This window comes from Lithobates pipiens, unplaced genomic scaffold (genome assembly GCF_037356315.1).
Source record: "Lithobates pipiens isolate NorthernLeopardFrog02 unplaced genomic scaffold, aLitPip1_a1.2 Scaffold_13, whole genome shotgun sequence".
NCBI lineage: Eukaryota > Metazoa > Chordata > Amphibia > Anura > Ranidae > Lithobates > Lithobates pipiens.
The window spans coordinates 490,208,144-490,228,017 of NW_027507718.1; the positions used below are offsets into that span (position 1 = coordinate 490,208,144).

At 45.0% G+C, this 19,874-nt stretch overlaps 1 protein-coding gene across 3 annotated transcripts in view; it reads left to right on the forward strand.

Moving 5' to 3' along the window:
- RNF24 (ring finger protein 24) overlaps positions 1 to 19,874 on the forward strand; it is a 155,569-nt gene that overhangs the window by 111,176 nt on the left and 24,519 nt on the right. For 2 of the 3 annotated variants that reach the window (XM_077478010.1, XM_077478009.1), the window contains exon 2: positions 15,700 to 15,849. In XM_077478010.1, the coding sequence (XP_077334136.1) occupies positions 15,707 to 15,849 (143 nt within the window). In that variant the 5' untranslated portion in view covers positions 15,700 to 15,706. Of the gene's footprint in view, positions 1 to 5,348; positions 5,472 to 15,699; positions 15,850 to 19,874 lie in introns of those variants that run through there. The other variant, XM_077478008.1, reaches the window with a different exon arrangement.

Here is a 19,874-nt window from a genome sequence, read left to right on the forward strand (position 1 = left end):
AAGTGCGAACAAAGAGCAAACGTGAAATTCTGCGTAAAACTGGGCAAATCTGCCACAGAGACATTTGACATGATTCGGCAAGTTTACGGCGATGCTGCAACGAGTTGAAGATTCAGCTAAGAGGTCTCTGTTTTGACACCATTGTTGAGATCAGAAGGTGCCTGACACGCTTCGAAAAGAAGACTTCCAGGACACATTCCAGAAGCTGCAGGAACGATAGAAGCGCCTGTAAAGCGTCTGAAAATTGCCTCTCCTGCCTGCCCAGTGTGAAAGCCTGAGTGCTTTCATGCTGGGGCGGTGCGCTTGAGGGACGTGGAAAAAAAGTCCTGCAAGCCGTATCTTCGGGGAAGTTTGGGAGCTGTGTATACACCGCTCCAATAATGCCCTGCCCATTGAAATGAATGGGCAGCGCCCCAACATGGGCACTTTTAACCCTTTCGGCTGCCTCTAGTGGGGGTTAAAAGTGCCCCGCTAGCGGTCGAAAAGCACCACTAAAACGACGGTAAAGCGCCGCTAAATCTAGCAACGCTTTATAGCTAACGCACCCCAGTGTAAAAGTAGCCTTAAGGTACTCACCCAGCATTGTTCTGCTGTGATCCACTTCTCTTTTGCCTCCCGCTCAGTCCCTTGCATGACATCATCAGGAAGCTGCCAGTTCTTCCAAGTTCAGCCGGTGTCCTATCATATAGAGTCCCCCATCAGATAGTGTAGCAGTACACAGCACACACAAATTCCGAAAATAGCCGAGGATGAACGGCGCCTGCGCCGTGAGTCCAGGTTCTATCCCCACCATCCAAGTGGACATAGAGTTGGAATATAAAAGAGCCGAGCGCAGCGAGGCCGAGCCCGAAGCATGGCGAGCGAAGCTCGCCCGCGAGGGGCCCTCTAAATTTCACAACCCTATGTCCGCTTAGATGGTGGGGCTAACACCTCCACTCACGGCGCAGGCACCGTTCATCTTCTGAGATTTTCCGAAGCTTCTTCTGCAGTACGGGGCAGACACTATATGATGGCAGGACACTATCTGCCAGAACACCGACCGCTCTCCTGATGGCGTGCCACTAGGCCCTCCTCCTTTCTTAAAGTATAACTAGACCTTCATTTTTTTTGTTTTTTTTAAAAAACAAACATGTCATACTTGCCTGCTCTGTGCAGTTGGTTTTGCACAGAGTGGCCCCGATTCTCTTCTTCTAGAGTCCCTCAGTGGCACTCCTGGCTCCTCCTCTTCTCGAGTGCCTAGTCGGAGAAGTGTTCTCCCTCGGTGCAGGATACAGATACAGACAGCAGGATTGGGCCCCGCCCCCCCGGCTCCTGTGTCATTGGATTTGATTGACAGCAGCGGGAGGCCAATGGCTTCGCTGCTATGAATCTATCCAACGAGGACTCGAGACACCGGCTGGAGCTGATTTGCTCGTTCTCGGCACTGGAAGGACCGGGTTCAGGTGAGTAAAACAGGGGGCTTGGGGGGAGGGGGGGGGGCAGGTGCGGACTGACCATTGGGACACACGGGCACTGCCCGAGGGCCCCATGCCACTAGGGGGCCCCATCAGGGTTGCCAGCCTCAATAAAACCAGGGACAGTATGTAAACTGTGTTTTTTAAAAATCCCAAGATTATAGCAGCCTCTCCAGTACCTTTTCAGTGTGTGTATGTGTATTCTGTGTGTATACTGTATGTGTGTGTATACTGTATGTGTGTGTGTATACTGTGTGGCCCCATGATCTCCTATTGCCCGGGGGCCCCATGAGTTGTCAGTCTGCCCCTTGGGGGGGGAGCGATCACTTGTAAACAAGCTGGCGTCGGTTCCTCCCTCCCCTCTCTGTACTAATCTGTACAGTGCGAGGGGACAGTGGAGAGATCGTTTTTAGCAGCGCCGTGGGCTGGATCTGTAGTGCCCACAGCGCTACACTGTGCAATACTCCCCAATACTCCCCAATACTCTGCCAATACTCCCCAATACTCTGCAATAAATTTTAACAGAAACAACGATTTTTTTTTTTTTAACCAAATTTTCAGTCTTTTTTGATTTATAGCACAAAAAATAAAAAACTCAGCGGTGATTAAATACCACCAAAGAAAGCTCCATTTGTGTGAAAAAAAGGACAACAATTTCTATATAGGTCCAGTGTTACATGACTGAGTAATTGTCATTCAAAGTGTGAGAGCACCGAAAGCTTAAAATTGGTCTGGTTAGGAAGGGGGTTTAAGTGCCCAGTGGTCAAGTGGTTAAAAAGAAAGCGTTATTTGCACAGCGAAGGGGAGGAGGTGTGGATAGGAGGCAACATCATATTAAGAGTGAAGATCCGCTTTAAATGTAACTTTTTTTTTTTGTTTACATCGATGGTTCTCTGAGGAGCGATCGCGGGTCACCGCCCAACATCGTGGCCGCAGTACAGCTACGGGGAGCCAACCTGCCACTATATAATGACGGTGGCTGGTTGGCAAGTAATTACATTTTTCAGATGCATTATACTGCCAAAAGTATTGGGACATCTACCTTGACACGCATATGAACTTTAATGACGTCTTAGTCCGTAGGATTCAATATTGAGTTGGCCCATCCTTTGCAGCTATAACAGCTTCAAGTCTTTTGGAAAGGCTGCCCACAAGGTTTAGAAGTGTGTCTATGGGAATGTTTTGATCATTTTTCCAGAAGCGCAATTGTGAGGTCAGGCACTGATGTTGGACGAGAAGGCCTGGCTTGCAGGCTTAGGGTGGAGGAACTTGACTGGCCTGCACAGAGTCCTGACCTCAACCCGATAGAACGCCTTTGGGATGAATTGGAGTGGAGACTGGGAGCCAGGCCTTCTCGTCCAACATCAGAGCCTGAGCTCAAAAATGCTCTTCTGGAGGAATGGCCAAACATTCCCATAGACACACTCCTAAACCTTGTGGACAGCCTTCCCAGAAGAGTTTAAGCTGTTATAGCTGCAAAGAATGGACCAACTCAATATTGAACCCTACGGACTAAGACAGGGATTAAAGGGGTTGTAAACCCTCCTGTTTGTTTTTTTACCTTAATGCATCCTATGCATTAAGGTGAAAAAACACCTGGCAGTGACCGGCCCCCCAGCCCCCCTGTTTTACTTACCTGAGCCCTGAAACTTGACCCACTGTATCTCTCTGCCTGGGGTTCTCGGCTCTTGATTGGATAGACTGATAGCAGTGCAGCCATTGGCTCAGCTGCTGTCAATCAAATCCAATGACCTGGGGGGCGGGCAGAGTCATACATTCGGCGGCTATGAACACTGAATGCTGGACTTGGGAGCACACCTGCAAGGTAAACTCCCCTCGTGTTGCAGAACTACAAGTCCCATGAGGCATAGCAAGACTCTGACAGCCACAAGCATGACATCCAGAGGCAGAGGCATGATGGGACTTGTAGTTTTGCAACAGCTGGAGGTCTACTAATTGCATATACCTGTCCTAGGGGTTTATCTGATGCGGGGAGGAGCTGTGAGAGCCACTGAGGGACCCCAAAAGACTAGGTTTGGGGCCACACTGTGCAAAACGAGCTGCACAGTGGAGATAAGTATGACCTTTTTTTTTTTTTTTTTTTTAACAGACATAACGAACCCTTACAATCACTTTAATCTCTTCACATCCTGGCTATTGTCAAATGACGTCCGCAGGAGGGATCTCCCATCCAGGATGGGCGTCATGTGACGTCCTGGGCTTCCCGGCTGTCACTCTGGAGCTGGTGTGTGTGCCCAGCGGCCATGATGTCTGCCGTGCACCCGCGATTGCCGGTAACAGAGCCCTGGCATGGATCTGTGTGTGTGTGTGTAAACACACAGATCCACGCCCTATCAGGGGAGAGGAGATTGAGCGTGTGTTCCCAGTACAGAAGAACACCGATCGCTCTCCTCCCCTTGTGAGTCCCCTCCCCCTACAGTTAGAATCACTCCCTAGGTAACACAGTTGATCGCCCTCTGGTGTTAACCCCTTCCCTGCCAGTGACATTTATATAGTAATCAGTGGCTATTCATAGCTCTGATTGCTGTATAAATGTCAATGGTCCCAAAATAGTGTCTGATCTGTATGCCACAGTCGCTTTAAAAATTGCAGATCGCCGCCATTACTAGTGAAAAATAAAAATAATAATGCCATAAATCTATCCCCTATTTCGTAGACACTATAACTTTTGTGCAAACCAATCAATATATACTTATTGCGATTTTTGAAAAAAAATTTTTTTAGCAAAAATATGTAGAGGAATACATATCGGCCGAAAATGAGGAAAAATTATTCTTTTTTTTTTTCAATTGGGATATTTATTATAGCAAAAAGTAAAAAAAATTATGTTTTTTTTTTTCAAACTTGTCACTCTTCTTTTGTTTATAGCGTAAGAAATAAAAACCGCAGAGGTGATCAAATACCACCAAAAGAAAGCTCTATTTGTGGGAACAAAATGATAGAAATGTAATTTGGGTGCAGCACAACATGACCGTGCAATTGTCATTCAAAATGCCACAGCGCTGAAAATTGGCCTGGGCAGGAAGGGGGTGAAAATGTCCGGTATTGAAGATGTTAAAGCCAGCAGCTATAAATACTACAGCTGCTGACTTTTAATAAATGGACACTCACCTGTCCCGGGGTCCAGCGATGTCGGCAGCCGAGGCCGATCGATCTCTCAGCTGCTGGCGCTGCCATTCTAGATGAGGGAATCAGGAAGTGAAGCTATGCGGCTTTACTTCCCGGTTCCCTACTGCGCATGCGCGAGTCGCGCAGCGCAATGGGAATGGTCCGCGCTGTCTCTGGGACCCGCGTGTGTCCCAGCAGACAGCGCGGCGGGACAGGGGACGGGAGTCTATGCCCGGAAGTGGGTGTTAGACAGACGGGTATCTGCACCCCCTCCCCCCTGAAAGGTGCCAGCTGTGACACCAGAGGGGAGGAGGGTTCCAAGAGCGGAAGTTCCACTTTAAAGTTCATGTGCGTGTAAAGGCAGGTGTCCCAATACTTTTGGTAATATAGTGTATGTTGAGACTTGTAGGCGTACTGATCCGACTATGGAGGGTCCCGGGATTGGCGGAGTTTAGACTCTGCGGGATTTATATGATCCGTAGGAGCAAGCTGTCACCTGCCGGGAATGAACTGTCATCCCTTTATAGCTGGGTGGGGTATGGAGCCGGTGACACATCAGTCATCAGATTAAAGTGAACGCTTGCTTGCTGCATGACACGGCTACAACATTGTTCTCCCGGTGACACAACTGCACAAGACTTCCTGTGACTGTTTTTTTACCAAAAAAGCACCCACTTTTTTTTTTTTTTTTTTTTTTTTTAATATAACCATGTGACCCGCGTCTCCTCCCCTTCTGGTCGGTGACTCATAAAAGACTGGCTTGGAGCCCAGCTCCTTTGTAAACAGATCTGGCAGCTGCAGCAGCCTCTACATCTCTCCGCGCTCCACAATGCAGTTCTTTCCCCCCATACACATCCAACTGCACAAGTACAATGGCAGCGGTGCTGGGTAAGTTTCACCCCCCCCCCCTCCTTTACAGACAATTGGAACATTCTTCCATGGAACATTAAGAAAGCCTGGAATCTTGGACCCCTGTCAAGTATTTTTGAAGGGGAGACAGGGAATTTCCAGAGTTATGCCTTTTTAATGTTGTTTATTTTTTTTTTTTTTTTTTTTAGCTTGAAAGTGAAAGTTTTGTTTTTTTATTTAGTTTTCTTGACTGTTTTTTTATTATTATTATTTATTATTATTATTATTATTATTATTATTATGATTATTTTAGGTACTTGTATAGCACTGCCACTTTACACAGCCCTTTACATATACATTGTACATTCACATCAGTCCCTACCCTCAAGGAGCTTACAATCTAATGCCCCTAACTCACATTCATACACTAGGGCCAATTTTAGACAGAAGCCAATTAACCTACCTGCATGTCTTTGGAGTGTGGGAGGAAACCGGAGTACCTGGAGGAGACCCATGCAGGCACAGGGAGAACATGCAAACTCCAGGCATGTAGTGTTGTGGTTGGGATTTGAACCAGCGACCCTTTTTACTGCTAGGCGAGAGTGCAAAAAATAAAATAAAAATAAGGGCTAAAGTTGCATGTACGATCGCTATAGAATCCTTAATGTGGGGGATTTTCATCACTTTGGCCATACCTTCCAACGTTTTGAGATGGGAATGAGGGACACCTACTAGCAAATGTATGTAGGCATAGGACACGCCTCCTTAAAGAAGAATTAACCAAAGAACCAAAAAAAAAAGTAATTAAATCAACAAGGGCTTTTTTTTTTTTTACCACTGCTATTCCTTTATATTAGCTTCTAAAATATACAAATGCAGCAATTTAGAAATTGGATGAAAGGTTTAGCACTGGGAAATGCTTTTTGCAAGATAAAAAGTGTATTTATACAACTATATGGATCAGACCAAAATGAGGGACAAATGAGAGGGACAGGGGGGGACAGTTGGGAGCTGTGCTTTGGGTGACTCTGACCGTGCATCAGATCAGATGCTGCTATAATGATAAAGAAGATCGTTGCAAAATACCTGCTTGAAACTTTGTGGGTGATTAATCTTTTAATGTGGGCGATTTCGATCACTTGGATGATTCTTATACCATGTATGCAGAGATCACATAGCTATAATTACAAAGATGATTGCTGAGAATCCCTACGTGAAACTTTCCATCACTGTGTGGACCATGTGTGCATCAGATCAGATGCTGTTATAATTGCAAAAATGATTGCTATGAAATAACCTACATAACGCTTTTTGTGTGGGCGATTTTGAGAACTATTGGGGGTTATTTACGAAAGGCAAATCCACTTTGCACTACAAGTGCAAAGTGCAATTGAAATTGCACTGAAAGTGCACTTGGAAGTGCAGTCGCTATAGATCTGAGGGGTAGATCTGAAATGAGGGGAAGCTCTGCTGATTTTATCACCCAATCATGTGCAAGCTAAAATGCTGTTTTTTTTATTTTCCTTGCATGTCCCCCTCAGATCTACAGCGACTTTACTTCCAAGTGCACTTTCAGTGCAATTTCTAGTGCAATTTGCACTTGTCGTTTGCACTTGTAGTGCAAAGTGGATTTACCTTTTGTAAATAACCCCCTCTGTGTGCTTCTTTTGCCATGTATGTAGAGATCACATAGCTGTAATTGCACAAATGATTGCTAGGAATCCCTACATAAAGCTTTCAATGTGAGCAGTGTCAATCACTATGGACAACTCAATGACCCTCCGTGCATCAGATCAGATGTTGTTATAATTGCAAAGATGATTGTTATGAAGTACCTGCATGAAACTTTCAATGTGGGCGATTTCAATCACTGTGGGCGATTTTTCTTTTACCATGCATATATCAAATGGCTATAATTGCAAAGATGATTGTTAAAGTGTTACTAAACCCAGGACCCTGCATTCACTATATCTGGTCTCCCACAGTACATAGAACATGGAAATGCAATTATTTTAGTATATATAAACTGCTAAATACTTGTTTTTTATCATCAGCAGTCTTGTGACTTCCGTCAGTGTCTGTTTAAAGCTTGTAGGATGAGTTTTCATTCTCCTCTGACTGTCCTATGAGACTGCAAACTCCTGATCCTCTGTCTGGACAGTGCTGATTGGCCCTGTGCTGATCACATGCACCCTCTAGCAATACACCCCAAACTGAGCATGTGCAACTTGTCCCCAAAGGCTCTGTTCTATCAGGAGATGGATTGGGGACAGTGGAAGAAGGGGATGTTAAGACGGAATCAAACAGCCTTTTTACACAATGCAGAGGATTAACCCCTTAGGTTCCACAGTGAGTATAACAAGCATGCTTTACTGTATACACACACTGATTTTATTGCTGTGGGTTTAGTAACACTTTAAGAATCCCTGCATAAAACATTTCATGTGGGCCGTTCCAACCACTATGGACGACTCTCAGACCATGCGAACATCAGATGCTGTTATAATTGCAAAAGCGATCGTTATGAAATCCCTACATGACACTTTCAGTGTGGGCGATTTCAGTCACTATGTGCGATTCTTTCGCCATGTATGCAGAGATCAGATAGCTATAATTGCAAAGATGATTGCTAAGACTCCTTATATAATGCTTCCAATGTGGGCAGTTTCAATCGCTATGGGCGACTCTCTCTATGACCATGTGTGCATCAGATCAGATGCTGTTATAATTGCAAAGACGATCGTTATGAAATACCTACATGAAACTTTCAATGTGGGCGATTCTTCTACCATGTATGCCTAGATCAGAGGGCTGTAATTGCAAAGATGATTGTTAGGAATTCCTGCCTGAGACATTCAATGTGAGCAGTTTCAATCGCTATAGATGACCATGCGTGTATCAGATCAGACGACTGTAATTGCAAAGACGACCGTAAAGAAGTGAAGCTTTCAGTTATGGAAATTCTGATTGTTGGGGATCAATTGATTTCACCTCAAGTCTGGAATTGCTGCATTTCTCTCTTATGCCACTAGGTGGCCGGGTACCTGGTGACATTAGATAAGACAAGGGCAAAGCAAGGACAGATTAGGAGATTATGGGGTACCTCAACCAATGGGCAGGGGTTTTCTTAAATCCTTTGGCGTGCTGGGAGAGCCTATTTATTTTGGTGGAGTCAGGGGATCTGTGCCACCTGGAGGGCTGTCTGGGTTTGTTGTATTGCTCGGGCTGCTGGGCCAGAGATTGGGCCTATCCCGGGCACATCTGGCTGCTAAAAATCCAGAAAATCGACAAGAAAAACAGAAATTCACCACTCCAGGTTGATCCACCAACAGGCTACTGACTCTCAAGATGGGTGGGGATTCCAGGTGCAGGCTAATTGCATAAGCCAAGTATACAGGAAACGAACAAAACTCTGGATAGCCGATAGAGTAAAAAGTAAAAATGCCTTTAATTCTTCAAGTAAAAACACTCCATATTACACGAAACATCACAGCAAAGGGAAACAAAAATTTAGAACAAGATTACTGACGCGTTTCACGCTAAAACCAGCGCTTACTCATAGAGTAAGCTATGAGTAAGCGCTGGTTTTAGCGTGAAATGCGTCAGAAGTCTTGTTCTACATTTTTGTTTCCCTTTGCTGTGTTGTTTCGTGTAATATGGAGTGTTTTTACTTGAAGAATTAAAGGCATTTTTACTTTTTACTCAATCCGGAGTGCGGCTATCCAGAGTTTTGTTTGTTTCCTGTATACTTCACATCTGGCTGCTAGGCTGTCTGAGGGACCTATCCAGAAGCAACGGAGCAGCGCAGGGCTGGGATTGCGGGTTGCAGTCCAACCAGAAGTGACCATTCGGCCGGTCGGAAGTAGAAGGGAAGTTGTCAACCACTAAAGGGACCTTATTACCAGGGACCACAGTGAGTAGCTGAAGCAAGTATCCGGTGCAGTATTCTCACCAACCGGGGATGGCGAAGAATCGGGAAACTTCAGTGGGTGTCAAGCCAGGGACCCAGCCAGTGGAGGTGACGCTTGCAGAGCAGCCTTGTGTGTCAAGCCAGGGACCAAGCAGGCCCGTGGGGTGAAGCTTGAGACGTATCTGGAGTGCCAAGCTAGGGACCCAACAGAGAAGCGGGGGTGAAGCTTGAGGTAGATACCTGTGAAGATTGGAAGAGCTCATGGGATTCAGTGGCAGTGAATCAGCAAGTCTAGTGAGAGAGACTGGGAGCTTAGTGGGCTGAAGAACAAGTGACTGTAGAGAAGGTAAAGGAGTTTGTTACAACTTGTGTTAGGAACTGTTCTAAGACTGTTGCCATAGGCGACAGCATTCCTACACATGCAGATGTGGTGTCTTGCTGGATGCCTTTCCCTGCACGGCCGTCTACCTGTAGAAGTCTGAGTCTGCCAGATTAACATTGCAACTACCTAAGGGTGTCCTGGCCGTAACCCTCTCTCCTAAAGTTCTGTTGAAGTGAAAGAAAAATCACTTTGCATTCAAGAAGTGTCTGGCACCCATGAATCTATCTTGCATTACACTCTCTCTACACAGAAGGATGTCAGCAACTCTTGGCCTTGGAGGTTTTCATTAGACTAAAGGAGGCCTGGGATCTTGCTACACATGGATAGATCAGATAAGATCGTTAATGTTGCAAAGATAACGGTTAAGAAATCCCTACAATAAACCTTCATTTTGGGCAATTCCAATTGTCACAAGCAAAGAAATCAGATAAGAGAGTTAAATTTGAACAGACGATCATTAAGAAGCATTCAATGTGGATGATTGAGTAACTCTTTGATTTCCATGCAGAAATCAGATAAGCGAGGTGATTGCACAGAAGTCCCTACATGTGGATAGTTCTGATCATCAGTGGTGACTGGTTGATTGTGCAAAGTTTGCATAAAAGGACCAAAATTGCACAATTATGGCACACCTGTGTGAAACATTCAGTCTTGATTGGTATGGGTGGCTCTTTGATCATGTGTGCAATTCTCTCATTAAAAGGCTAAAATTGTACAGCAATTAGTTTAGATCCTTATAATGATGTACTTTGACCACGTATGCAAAGGTCCCATCCAATCCCACAGTTTCCCATGACCCTCCATTATGAGTGACTCCCTTATGCATGCCAATGCATGTTGGTTGTGGCACAGCCCTATTCACTTTTAGGGGCCCAATTTTTGCTTCGTCCACGAAGCAAAGCATTGTGTCTGTGGCATGTGTACAACCCATCCAGCTGGAGGGGTGATCCGGTATTTTGATGAACTCAAACTGCCTGTAGTATGCTATGCATACTAGCTCATTATGCCTTTACCTTGCAGGGTGTTGTTTTTGTTTTGTTTTTTTTGTTTTTTTGCAGGAGTGTTTACTTCCTCTTTAAACATCTATATCCTAGTCTTGTAGTAGTACCTTTGGAACCATGTTTCAGGGTACACTAATAATGACAGCGGAGTTGCATCCGAAAGTGGAAGCTTGGCTTATCTGCTCCCCCCCCCCCCCTCTAGTTCCACATTTGGCACCTTTCAGGGGGGAGGGGGGAATGGGTACCTGTTTTTGACATGTACCCACCCCCACTTCTGGGAGACTGGGCCGTCCCTTGGAAGTTCGGCCTCCTTCCACCACCGCTGGACCAGTTAGAAATCACAAGCACAGTAGGGAACCGTATGTGAAGCCAAAAGGCTTCACTGCCAGTTTCCTATACCACGAATGGTGGCAGCACCCAAAAACCGTTCCGAAAGTCGGCTGGGGTGCCGACATCACGGAATCCCTGGACAGATAAGTGGCCTAATATTAAAAGTCAGCAGCTACAGTATTTCTAGCGGCTGACTTTAAATTTTTTCGGGGGGGGGGGCCGCACGTGCAACACTTTAGGGTGTAATGTAAAATATGAATATGGTCTAATTACCCCAATGCTTTACTTTCAAACTCCACCCCCCCCCCCCCCCCCCCCACTTTACCTAAATCTGCTTGGGTGGCTGCTTCTCTGTTGTCTGGGTGTACTGTACTGTTGTCTGCACAGCTGTGAACAGCTCTGCGACTCATCCATTCTCCGGGATCCGGGAATGGGAAGACTACAAATTCCATCAGGCACCGTGGCAAAGGGACTAATCACACTGGGCACAGGTGCTACCTCCATACTTGTAGTTTGTTTACTTCCACCAGCCTCATAACTAGGTTCAAACCGAAACCATAATAATTATACAGATTCTGTGGACTATTAAGGTGGTAATTAAACCCACTTGCTGCCTTATGTGCATTAGATTTGCCTCAGAACCTGTATAATTAATATGTGCTGGGGTTTAAGGGGATGAGATGGCAACCGTACCCATAACAGAAGGTCTGTATCCCCGCACGGACCTGGGTCCAGGAGGTAAACCATGCAGGAGCCTGTGCATTGTACCTTTGACACACTGATCATGATCTCAATGCTCTGCTGGCTTCAATGCAAAAAAAAAAAAAAAACTTTAATAAAAAAATTTATTTTATTTTTTATTTAGATGCATTTGACATTTTTGCAAATGGTGAACTGTGCCTTTCAAACTCCATCTCCCCGTGCTGGAAACAGCGGTATTTCCTGTGTGGGCGGTTGCTTTGCTTTTTTTAAATGGTGTTTGCAGAGATTAAAGTGGTTGTATACATGCACATCTTAAAAAAAAAAATTGTTCAACACTGGTTGTCCAGTGTTCTATCCAATAGTATCCGGTGTCCGATGGAACACTGGCAGCATCTGCCAGACCGCCAGCCGGGCATTCAGAGCGCATGCAAAGGGAAACTCTCCTAAACCATGCAGGTTTAGGAGATATTAATTTTACCTACAGGTAAGCCTTATTATTATATTATTATAGGCCAGCTGGTTTAGATAATCTTATCACAGGGAGATACAGCCAGAGGGTGGCAGGAAGGTGCAATGTAAAGAGGGGAAAGTGAAAGCAGAAGGACAACGTGTGTATGTAAACAGCGGTGAGCCCAGCTGGTCGAGGAGGGGAAGTTCATTGTCCTTGACGGAAGTTGTACAAAATCTTCAATTATCTTCAAGGCACCACAGCAACAAAGTATATGTAAAGCCAAGACACATGGATTGAAATTCGGCCAGTTCCGCAGGGACCAGCCAAATTTTGATCCATGTATGGGTGTATTCTGACTGTGGGGATGTCACCCCACTGTCAAATTACAATAACTCAACAAGAAGGATTCCCCCATCCACATCATGTGTGTGGATGAAGGAATCGGGTCCAAAAATGACTAATATATGGGCTACCTGAGAAGGCTAAAGCTAGCCACAAATTCTTCCATCCACATAAGTGAGGTTAATTCGAAAAAAATCCCACCACACCCACCCACTGGGACTTTGTTTTCTGATAGCAGAACCCAACACTATCAGAATACATTGCACTGGTTGGCTGAAGCCATTGAACAACAAAAGTTTTCCAGCATGTCTCTTTGACGGAAGACAGTCAAACAATGGACTTCTGTTGAGTGGGGACAACCACACATTGAACAAAAATTGGTTGCTACCTGCTAAACTGGCTCTGTTTCGATCTGGCTTAAGGGGTATAAAGCTGGCCATGCACTGCTCAAATTTCAGCCAAATATTGTTGGCTCTGACAAAATTCGAGCAGCGAAATGGCCCCGATTGTTCAGTTGACCGTTAAAGCTGGTATAAAAATCATCAGCTGGACAGCGCCTGCATCCAGTCATATGGAGGCACTGTTCTGGTTTCTTAGCCTAGGTCAGTGGTCATCAACCCTGTCCTCAGGGCCCACTAACAGGCCAGGTTTGCAAGATAACAGAAATACGTGACAGGTGATATAATTTGCTGCTCAGTGATTGCAGTATTCTAGTCTGCATCTCCCCCAAGGTAATACATAAAACCTGGCCTGTTAGTGGGCCCTGAGGACAGGGTTGACCACTGGCCTAGGTAGTCACCTATACGGCTCTGTGAACCACCTTTTGCATAGGTACGGCAGCTTATTCATTTGAATGGGATGCTGTGCCTTATGAAACTCAGTGAAGGGGTTCCCTGCAGCATTTCAGAAGTCGCAGCTCACAAGGGAACTGCAGGTGCAATGCGACTCCCAGTACGGGTGCGATTTCCAGTGCATGTGACGTGCCATTAGGATTAATGGCACCTGCATGCATCCAGCGAATATTTCTGTGCGAAACTAGCCTTAAAGTGGAACTAAACTCATTGACTTAACAGTTTCAAATAACAGTTTCATTCTCGGCATGTACCAAAAATTTTAAGGTCACATTGGTTGTGCTCTCAACCAAACTGTCAAGCCATTAAATGGCTGGTGTCATAACTGATCGCATGTGCAGGATCATGGCAGTTGAAGATCAAACAGAGGCCAAGATGTCTGTTTTCTCGGCTGAAAATTTATAGGAGGGTTTAGTTCCACTTTAAAAGCTGGTGGCGCCTTCTGTATTATTTATTATTTTATTTATTCGTTGTTGTTTTTTTGGCAACCTGTGTTCCATTGAGATGCTCTCCCATTCACTTCCTGTCCTGAAGACACGACAGGAAGTAAGAGGCAATATCTTCAGAGTGATATAAAATTATTCCTTTTCCAGGGACAAATGTAAAATGTTGGTTTTTCATCCGGTTTTAGCCCTGGTAATAATGGTCAATAAGACAGAGAGAGCAAAACATAAGGAAAAATCTCTAAGAGAATCCTAGTTAGAAGTAACATCCTAGATGCTTCCCCAATGGATCCAAAACGAAATACAAAAGTTATGCCTGAACATACGCTTTGACTTTGCCATTTGGGTCCACTTTAATTTGTGGAAAGTCTGTACACGTCCGGGATGAAAGCAGATTGCCAGCGACAGAGAGGAAAGCGGTTCTGGAGGAGCCGTCTGGTTAATTCGCTTTTTGCTCCAGGCCTGGTAATTGTTTCCCTTTTGTCTGTGATGGAATTTTCCAGCCACCTGGATGGGTGTAACGTAGGAAATTAAATTTGGAGGAATGAAGAAAGCTTGGAGAGTGGAATGTGGTGACACGCATGGCTCTCCGAGTCCAAAGAAAGAGGCGTCTCACAGCAAATCCTTGTGTTGTGGAGTCTGAGAGAGGACCTGTCTCTGCTGGTCCATGACGGCAAAACCAATATTCTTCCAGTATAGTCTGGATAAAACTAATTCGAGCATTAAGCAGTTTACAAGTGATGTTTTTTGGTTCTTTAAAAATAAATGAAACCTCGATATTAACCTTTCAAGGGAAGATCAAGTGGTTTCTTACAGGAAACCCTTAAAACCTTAGGTGGCCACAGTGAGAAGATGCAGATTTTTTTCTTTTTTAGGTATGTCCACATTGTAGAACATGTTTGTTCATTACAGATTCAACCCCATTTCCTGCTTACTTATTCTGCAACAGGAATGGTCTTTCTAATCTTCTAAACCTCACTGCAAGAACACCATAGAGGGTCTGTCTAATTGTAAATATAGGCTTTCTGTAGGCAGCACCCAGTGTCTGTGGTTAGCACTTAGGTTCTCTGGTTTCCGTCCACACTCCAAAGACTTGCTGGAAGGTTAATCGCCTCTTGTCTAAATTGGCACATGAGTCCTAAAATCCCAACTGCAATACTTCTATGGCACGCCCCGGAATCACTCCACAGAGTGGCTAATGCAGCTTGTGTATGTCTTTGAGGCATGGAGCCTTAGAAAAAGTAAGACTCCAAGGTTTAAGATGCACCAAAGATTGCACTGTGGTCATGGTAGCAGGCATGGGATGGACTTCTGTAGGCTCTAACGGAACACCTACTATTCTCATGTTAAGTAGCAACTGCAGTCTCATACACATACAGCACACCCTGGAAACACCCAACTGAGTGGCCAATGCAGCTCTAATATGCCTTTGAGGCATGGAGCCATAGAAAAAGTAAGGCTCCAAGTTTTAAGATGCACCAAAGATCACAATGTGGTCATGGTAGTAGGCATGGGATGGACTTCTGTAGGCTCTAACGGAACACCCACAATTCTTATGTTAAGTAGCAATCATGATCATTGTCTGGGCTTCAGCTCAGACGGGAGAGCTTAGAAGAAGCACTTTATACCTATCCAGCAAACGGCCTTTTAACTAAAATAATAATGGGATCTGGTAATGCTGATATGTAATCTATTGGTATTCTATTTTAATGATGGGTACATGTTAAGCTGGTGGAAGAGGCATGATGGCAGTGCGTCACAAAGCATTGATTTATATGGGTAATGTTAAGGGACTTGTATTTTTACTGAGAAATATGTGCTATATTTATATTAATGTATCGGTTTTCTTTTTCAGCCAATCCATGAGCCCAGACTTCCAGCACTACAGCTTCAGAATGCCTAATATTGGGTTCCAGAACCTCCCCCTCAACATCTACATTGTGGTGTTTGGCACGGCGATATTCGTCTTCATCCTGAGCCTGCTCTTCTGCTGCTATCTAATCCGGTATGTCTCAGACAAAGCCTGCTTATCTCTTAGGGATCATTGACACCCTACAACGCTACAAGGCGTTGTTTTTTTTTTTTTTCATTTTTTGCTTTTTTGCTGTTTGAATTCCTCCACTTTCATTCTAAACAGACGTTTATTTAAAGCGTGGTTAGGGGCAGGTTTTATTTTTAGTGCTACTAGAGCAAACAAGGGAAGAACGTATGAAACCAAGTTCAATATTATAGTAAATGTGTCTTGTAAAGCGGTCTCATTGCTCCTGTTTAGTACTTCCTCGCTGTGCGACTGAATTGTTGTCCCCCAATTTATTTATTTTTGGTCTGTCCTACATTGTGCAACATAGACTGGCACTGGAGGTGCGGACAAGCCCTTTCCAGGCCTACATCAGTAGTCTGTCATATTCAGCGTTTGCCAGAAAGCAAAGTATCATAGATAACAGAAATGTAGATGTCTATTCTAGATATTTGTATCTAGAATGGATACAAATATATGTTGTTTTATAGATACGGATGTAGATGTAGATGTCTATTATTACTGCAGTCTGTGGGGTGGATTTATGAAAACTGGAGAGGGTAAAATCTGGTGCAGCTATACATAGAAACCAATCAGCTTCCAGTTTTTTTTTTTTTTTTTAAAGCAGAGGGAGTCCACTGGAAAAAAAAAAATATTAAAAGCCAACAGCTATAAATACTACAGCTGCTGACTTTTAATAAATGGACACTCACCTGTCCTAGGGTCCAGCGATGTCGGCAGCCGAGGCCGATCGATCGCTCGGCTGCTGCCGCTGCCATTCTCTGTGAGGGAATCAGGAAGTGAAGCGTTGCGGCTTCAGTTCCCTACTGCGCATGCGCGAGTCGCGCAACGCAATAGGAATGGTCCGCGCTGTCTCTGGGACCCGTGTGTGTCTCAGCAGACAGCGTGGTGGGACAGGAAGAGGCATAGACTCCCGTGGGAGTCTATGCCTGGAAGTGGGTGCAAATGCCTGTCTTAGACAGGTATCTGCACCCCCTTGAAAGGTGCCAACTGTGACACTGGATGGGGGGGGAGGGTTCCGATGAGCGGAAGTTCCACTTTAGGGTGGAACCCCACTTTAATTGAACAAGCCTAAAGTTAGAAGCTAATTGGTTACAATGCAGAGCTGCAGGTGATTTATGCACTCTCCAGTTTTAGTAAATCAGCCCCTTTATGTCAGAAAGTGCAATTGATATATCTGCAGAATGACTGCTTGGAGGAGAACTCTTCTAGCAGAGATCACCGGTTCCAGGGGCATACCTACAGATCACAGGGCTCCATAGCAAAATTTTGATGGGGGACCTTCCAGCGGCCGCCATTGATCTCAAAGTAGAAGTCCAGTCACAGTAAAATAATACAAAAAAGTGGACCGCTGCCCCACTTATAGCTGGCCATTACAGTAAGCAGCATTGGAGGGCACATAAGATACAAACAAAGCCATGGATAAATCTAAGGAAAAAAACCAAGCTTACTTACCGACCAGCCCACAGACAATCAACCTGTCTAACAGTATGCGTTTAAAAACAGGGGTTTAGTCTGCACACATTTGCAAATGCATGCTTAAGCTACAGAGCCTGGCCAAGGCACCCTGGTATCTGTAGTCCCTGTCGCTGACTAATGAGTGACCCCACGGTGGAGGCACATGCATTCTTATGGATAGGTAGACGGCAGATGGTCTGAAGAGGATTCCTACCCTTTCTAAAAGGTACAGGAGCACACTGAGCACCCAGCATATAGCTCAATGGCTGCGAAGGTGTCAGTGCGTTGCCTGACCAATACACAGTGATACAAAAAAGGGGACCACTGCCCCCGCCTATAGCTGGCCATTACAGTAAGTAGCATTGGAGGGCACATAAGATACAAACAAAGCCAAGGATAAATCCAAGGAATTGTATTTGATAAATCTGCACAATGACTGCTTGGAGGTGAACTCTTGTAGCAGAGATCACCGGTTCCAGGGGCATACCTACAGATCACAGGGCTCCATAGCAAAATTTTGATGGGGGTCCTTCCAGCAGCCATGATTGGTCTGAAAGTAGAAGTCCAGTCACAGTCAAATACTGTCCAAAATAACCCTGCCCCCACCCCATTCTAAGCCTATTCAAATTACCCTGTACTGACTGCTATCTTGCTATCTATCCTTGGTATAGACCAGGGATATGCAATTAGTGGACCTCCAGCTGTTGCAAAACTACAAGTCCCATCACGCTTCTGCCTCTGGGTGTCATGCTTGTGGCTGTCCAGAGTCTTGCTATGCCTCATGGGAATTGTAGTTCTGCAATAGCTGGAGGTCCGCTAATTGCATATCCCTGGTATAGACATGCTTAAAGTGTCACTAAACCCAGGACCCTGCATTCACTATACCTGGTCTCCCACAGTAGACAGAACATGGAAATGCAATTATTTTAGTATATATAAACTGCTAAATATCTTTTCTTATCAGCAGTATATAGCAGTCTTGTGACTTCTATCCGTGTCCTGCCAAGCATCTGTAACGCTTGTAGGAGGAGTTTTCTGACTGTCCTATGAGACTGCAATACTCCTGACCCTCTGTATGGACAGTGCTAATTGGCCCTGTGCTGATCACATGCACCCTCCCAAGAAAAGAAAAAACCTTTCTAGCAATACACAGCAAACTGAGCATGTGCAGCCTGACTCCATAGACTCTGTGTTATCAGGAAATTATCAGGGTACAGTGGAAGAAGGGGAGGATCAGAGAAGACAGGTTCACACAGCCTTTTTAAACAATGCAGAGGAGTAACCCCTTAGGTTCCACAGTGATTATAACAAGCATGCGTTACTGCATATAAAGACGGATTTTACTGTTGTGGGTTTATTAACACTTTAAAGACGAATTCTAATTAAATAGTAAGTTTAAAGTTATTCTAAAGGCAGAAGCTTTTTTTTATCTTAATGCACATACATTAAGATAAAAAAAACCTGTGTGCAGCAGCCCCCCCAATACTTACCTGAGCCCCCTCTCAATCCAGCGATGTGCATGAGTGTCTTGGCCGTCTGTTACTCTCCCTCCTGATTGGCTACCACCATTGGGTCCCACTGCTGTGAATTTAAAGTTGATTAGCCAATGAGGAGAGAGAGGCGGCGTGGCCTGGATGGCAGCTCCGTCTCTGAATAGATATGCAGAGCTGCGGCTCGGCTCAGGTGCACTCGACGGGGGGGAGAAGCCAGGAGTGCGCGGCGAGGGACTTGAGAAGAGGAAGATCTAGGCTCCTCTGTGCAAAACCGAGTACACAGAGCAGGTAAGTATAACATGTTTGTTGTTTTAAAAAACAAAACAAAACAAAAAAGACTTTATCACTTTAAGACTGCTCCTGCACCCGTTCTAAGGCTGGCCATAGATGGAGTAATTTTCTTTCCTGCAACAAAAGAAAATCGCTCAATTCCCCATCAACAGTCAGCGTTGATGGGGGAATCCCTCCTGCTGAGCCATTGCTTCCTTGCTGTGACAGCTGCTAGCAATAATCACATGTGAAATCCAACAGGCTGGTTGTACCAAAGTTGATCGATCAATCAACTTGAGTACATTAAGCCTGTCCATACATGAACCGTCTATGGTCAGCTTAAGCCCTATACTAACTACCCTGTAAAGGAGAAATGTCTATACTTACTGTACCTATTCTGAGGGTACTCCGGTCTGGTCACATGATTGGCTCCCAGCACCGGCTTCAGGGGAGAGAAGAGTCAGCCAACAATGGCTGCCCCATAGAAAGCCTACAGGTGACATCACTGCATAGACATTGCAGCCGTTGTTGGCAATCTCTCCTCTTCGCTGAAGCCAGCCACTGGGGAGATCAAGTGACCGGACCTGAGCACCCAGGGAATAGGTAAGTATACACATCTTTCCTTTACAGGATTGTTAGTATAGGACTTAAAGTGGTTGTAAACCCTTACAAACCACTTTGACGTACAGGTAAGCCTAGATTAAGGCTTACCTGTAGGTCCAAGAAATATCTCCTAAACCTACACGGTTTAGGAGATATTTACAAAAAGAC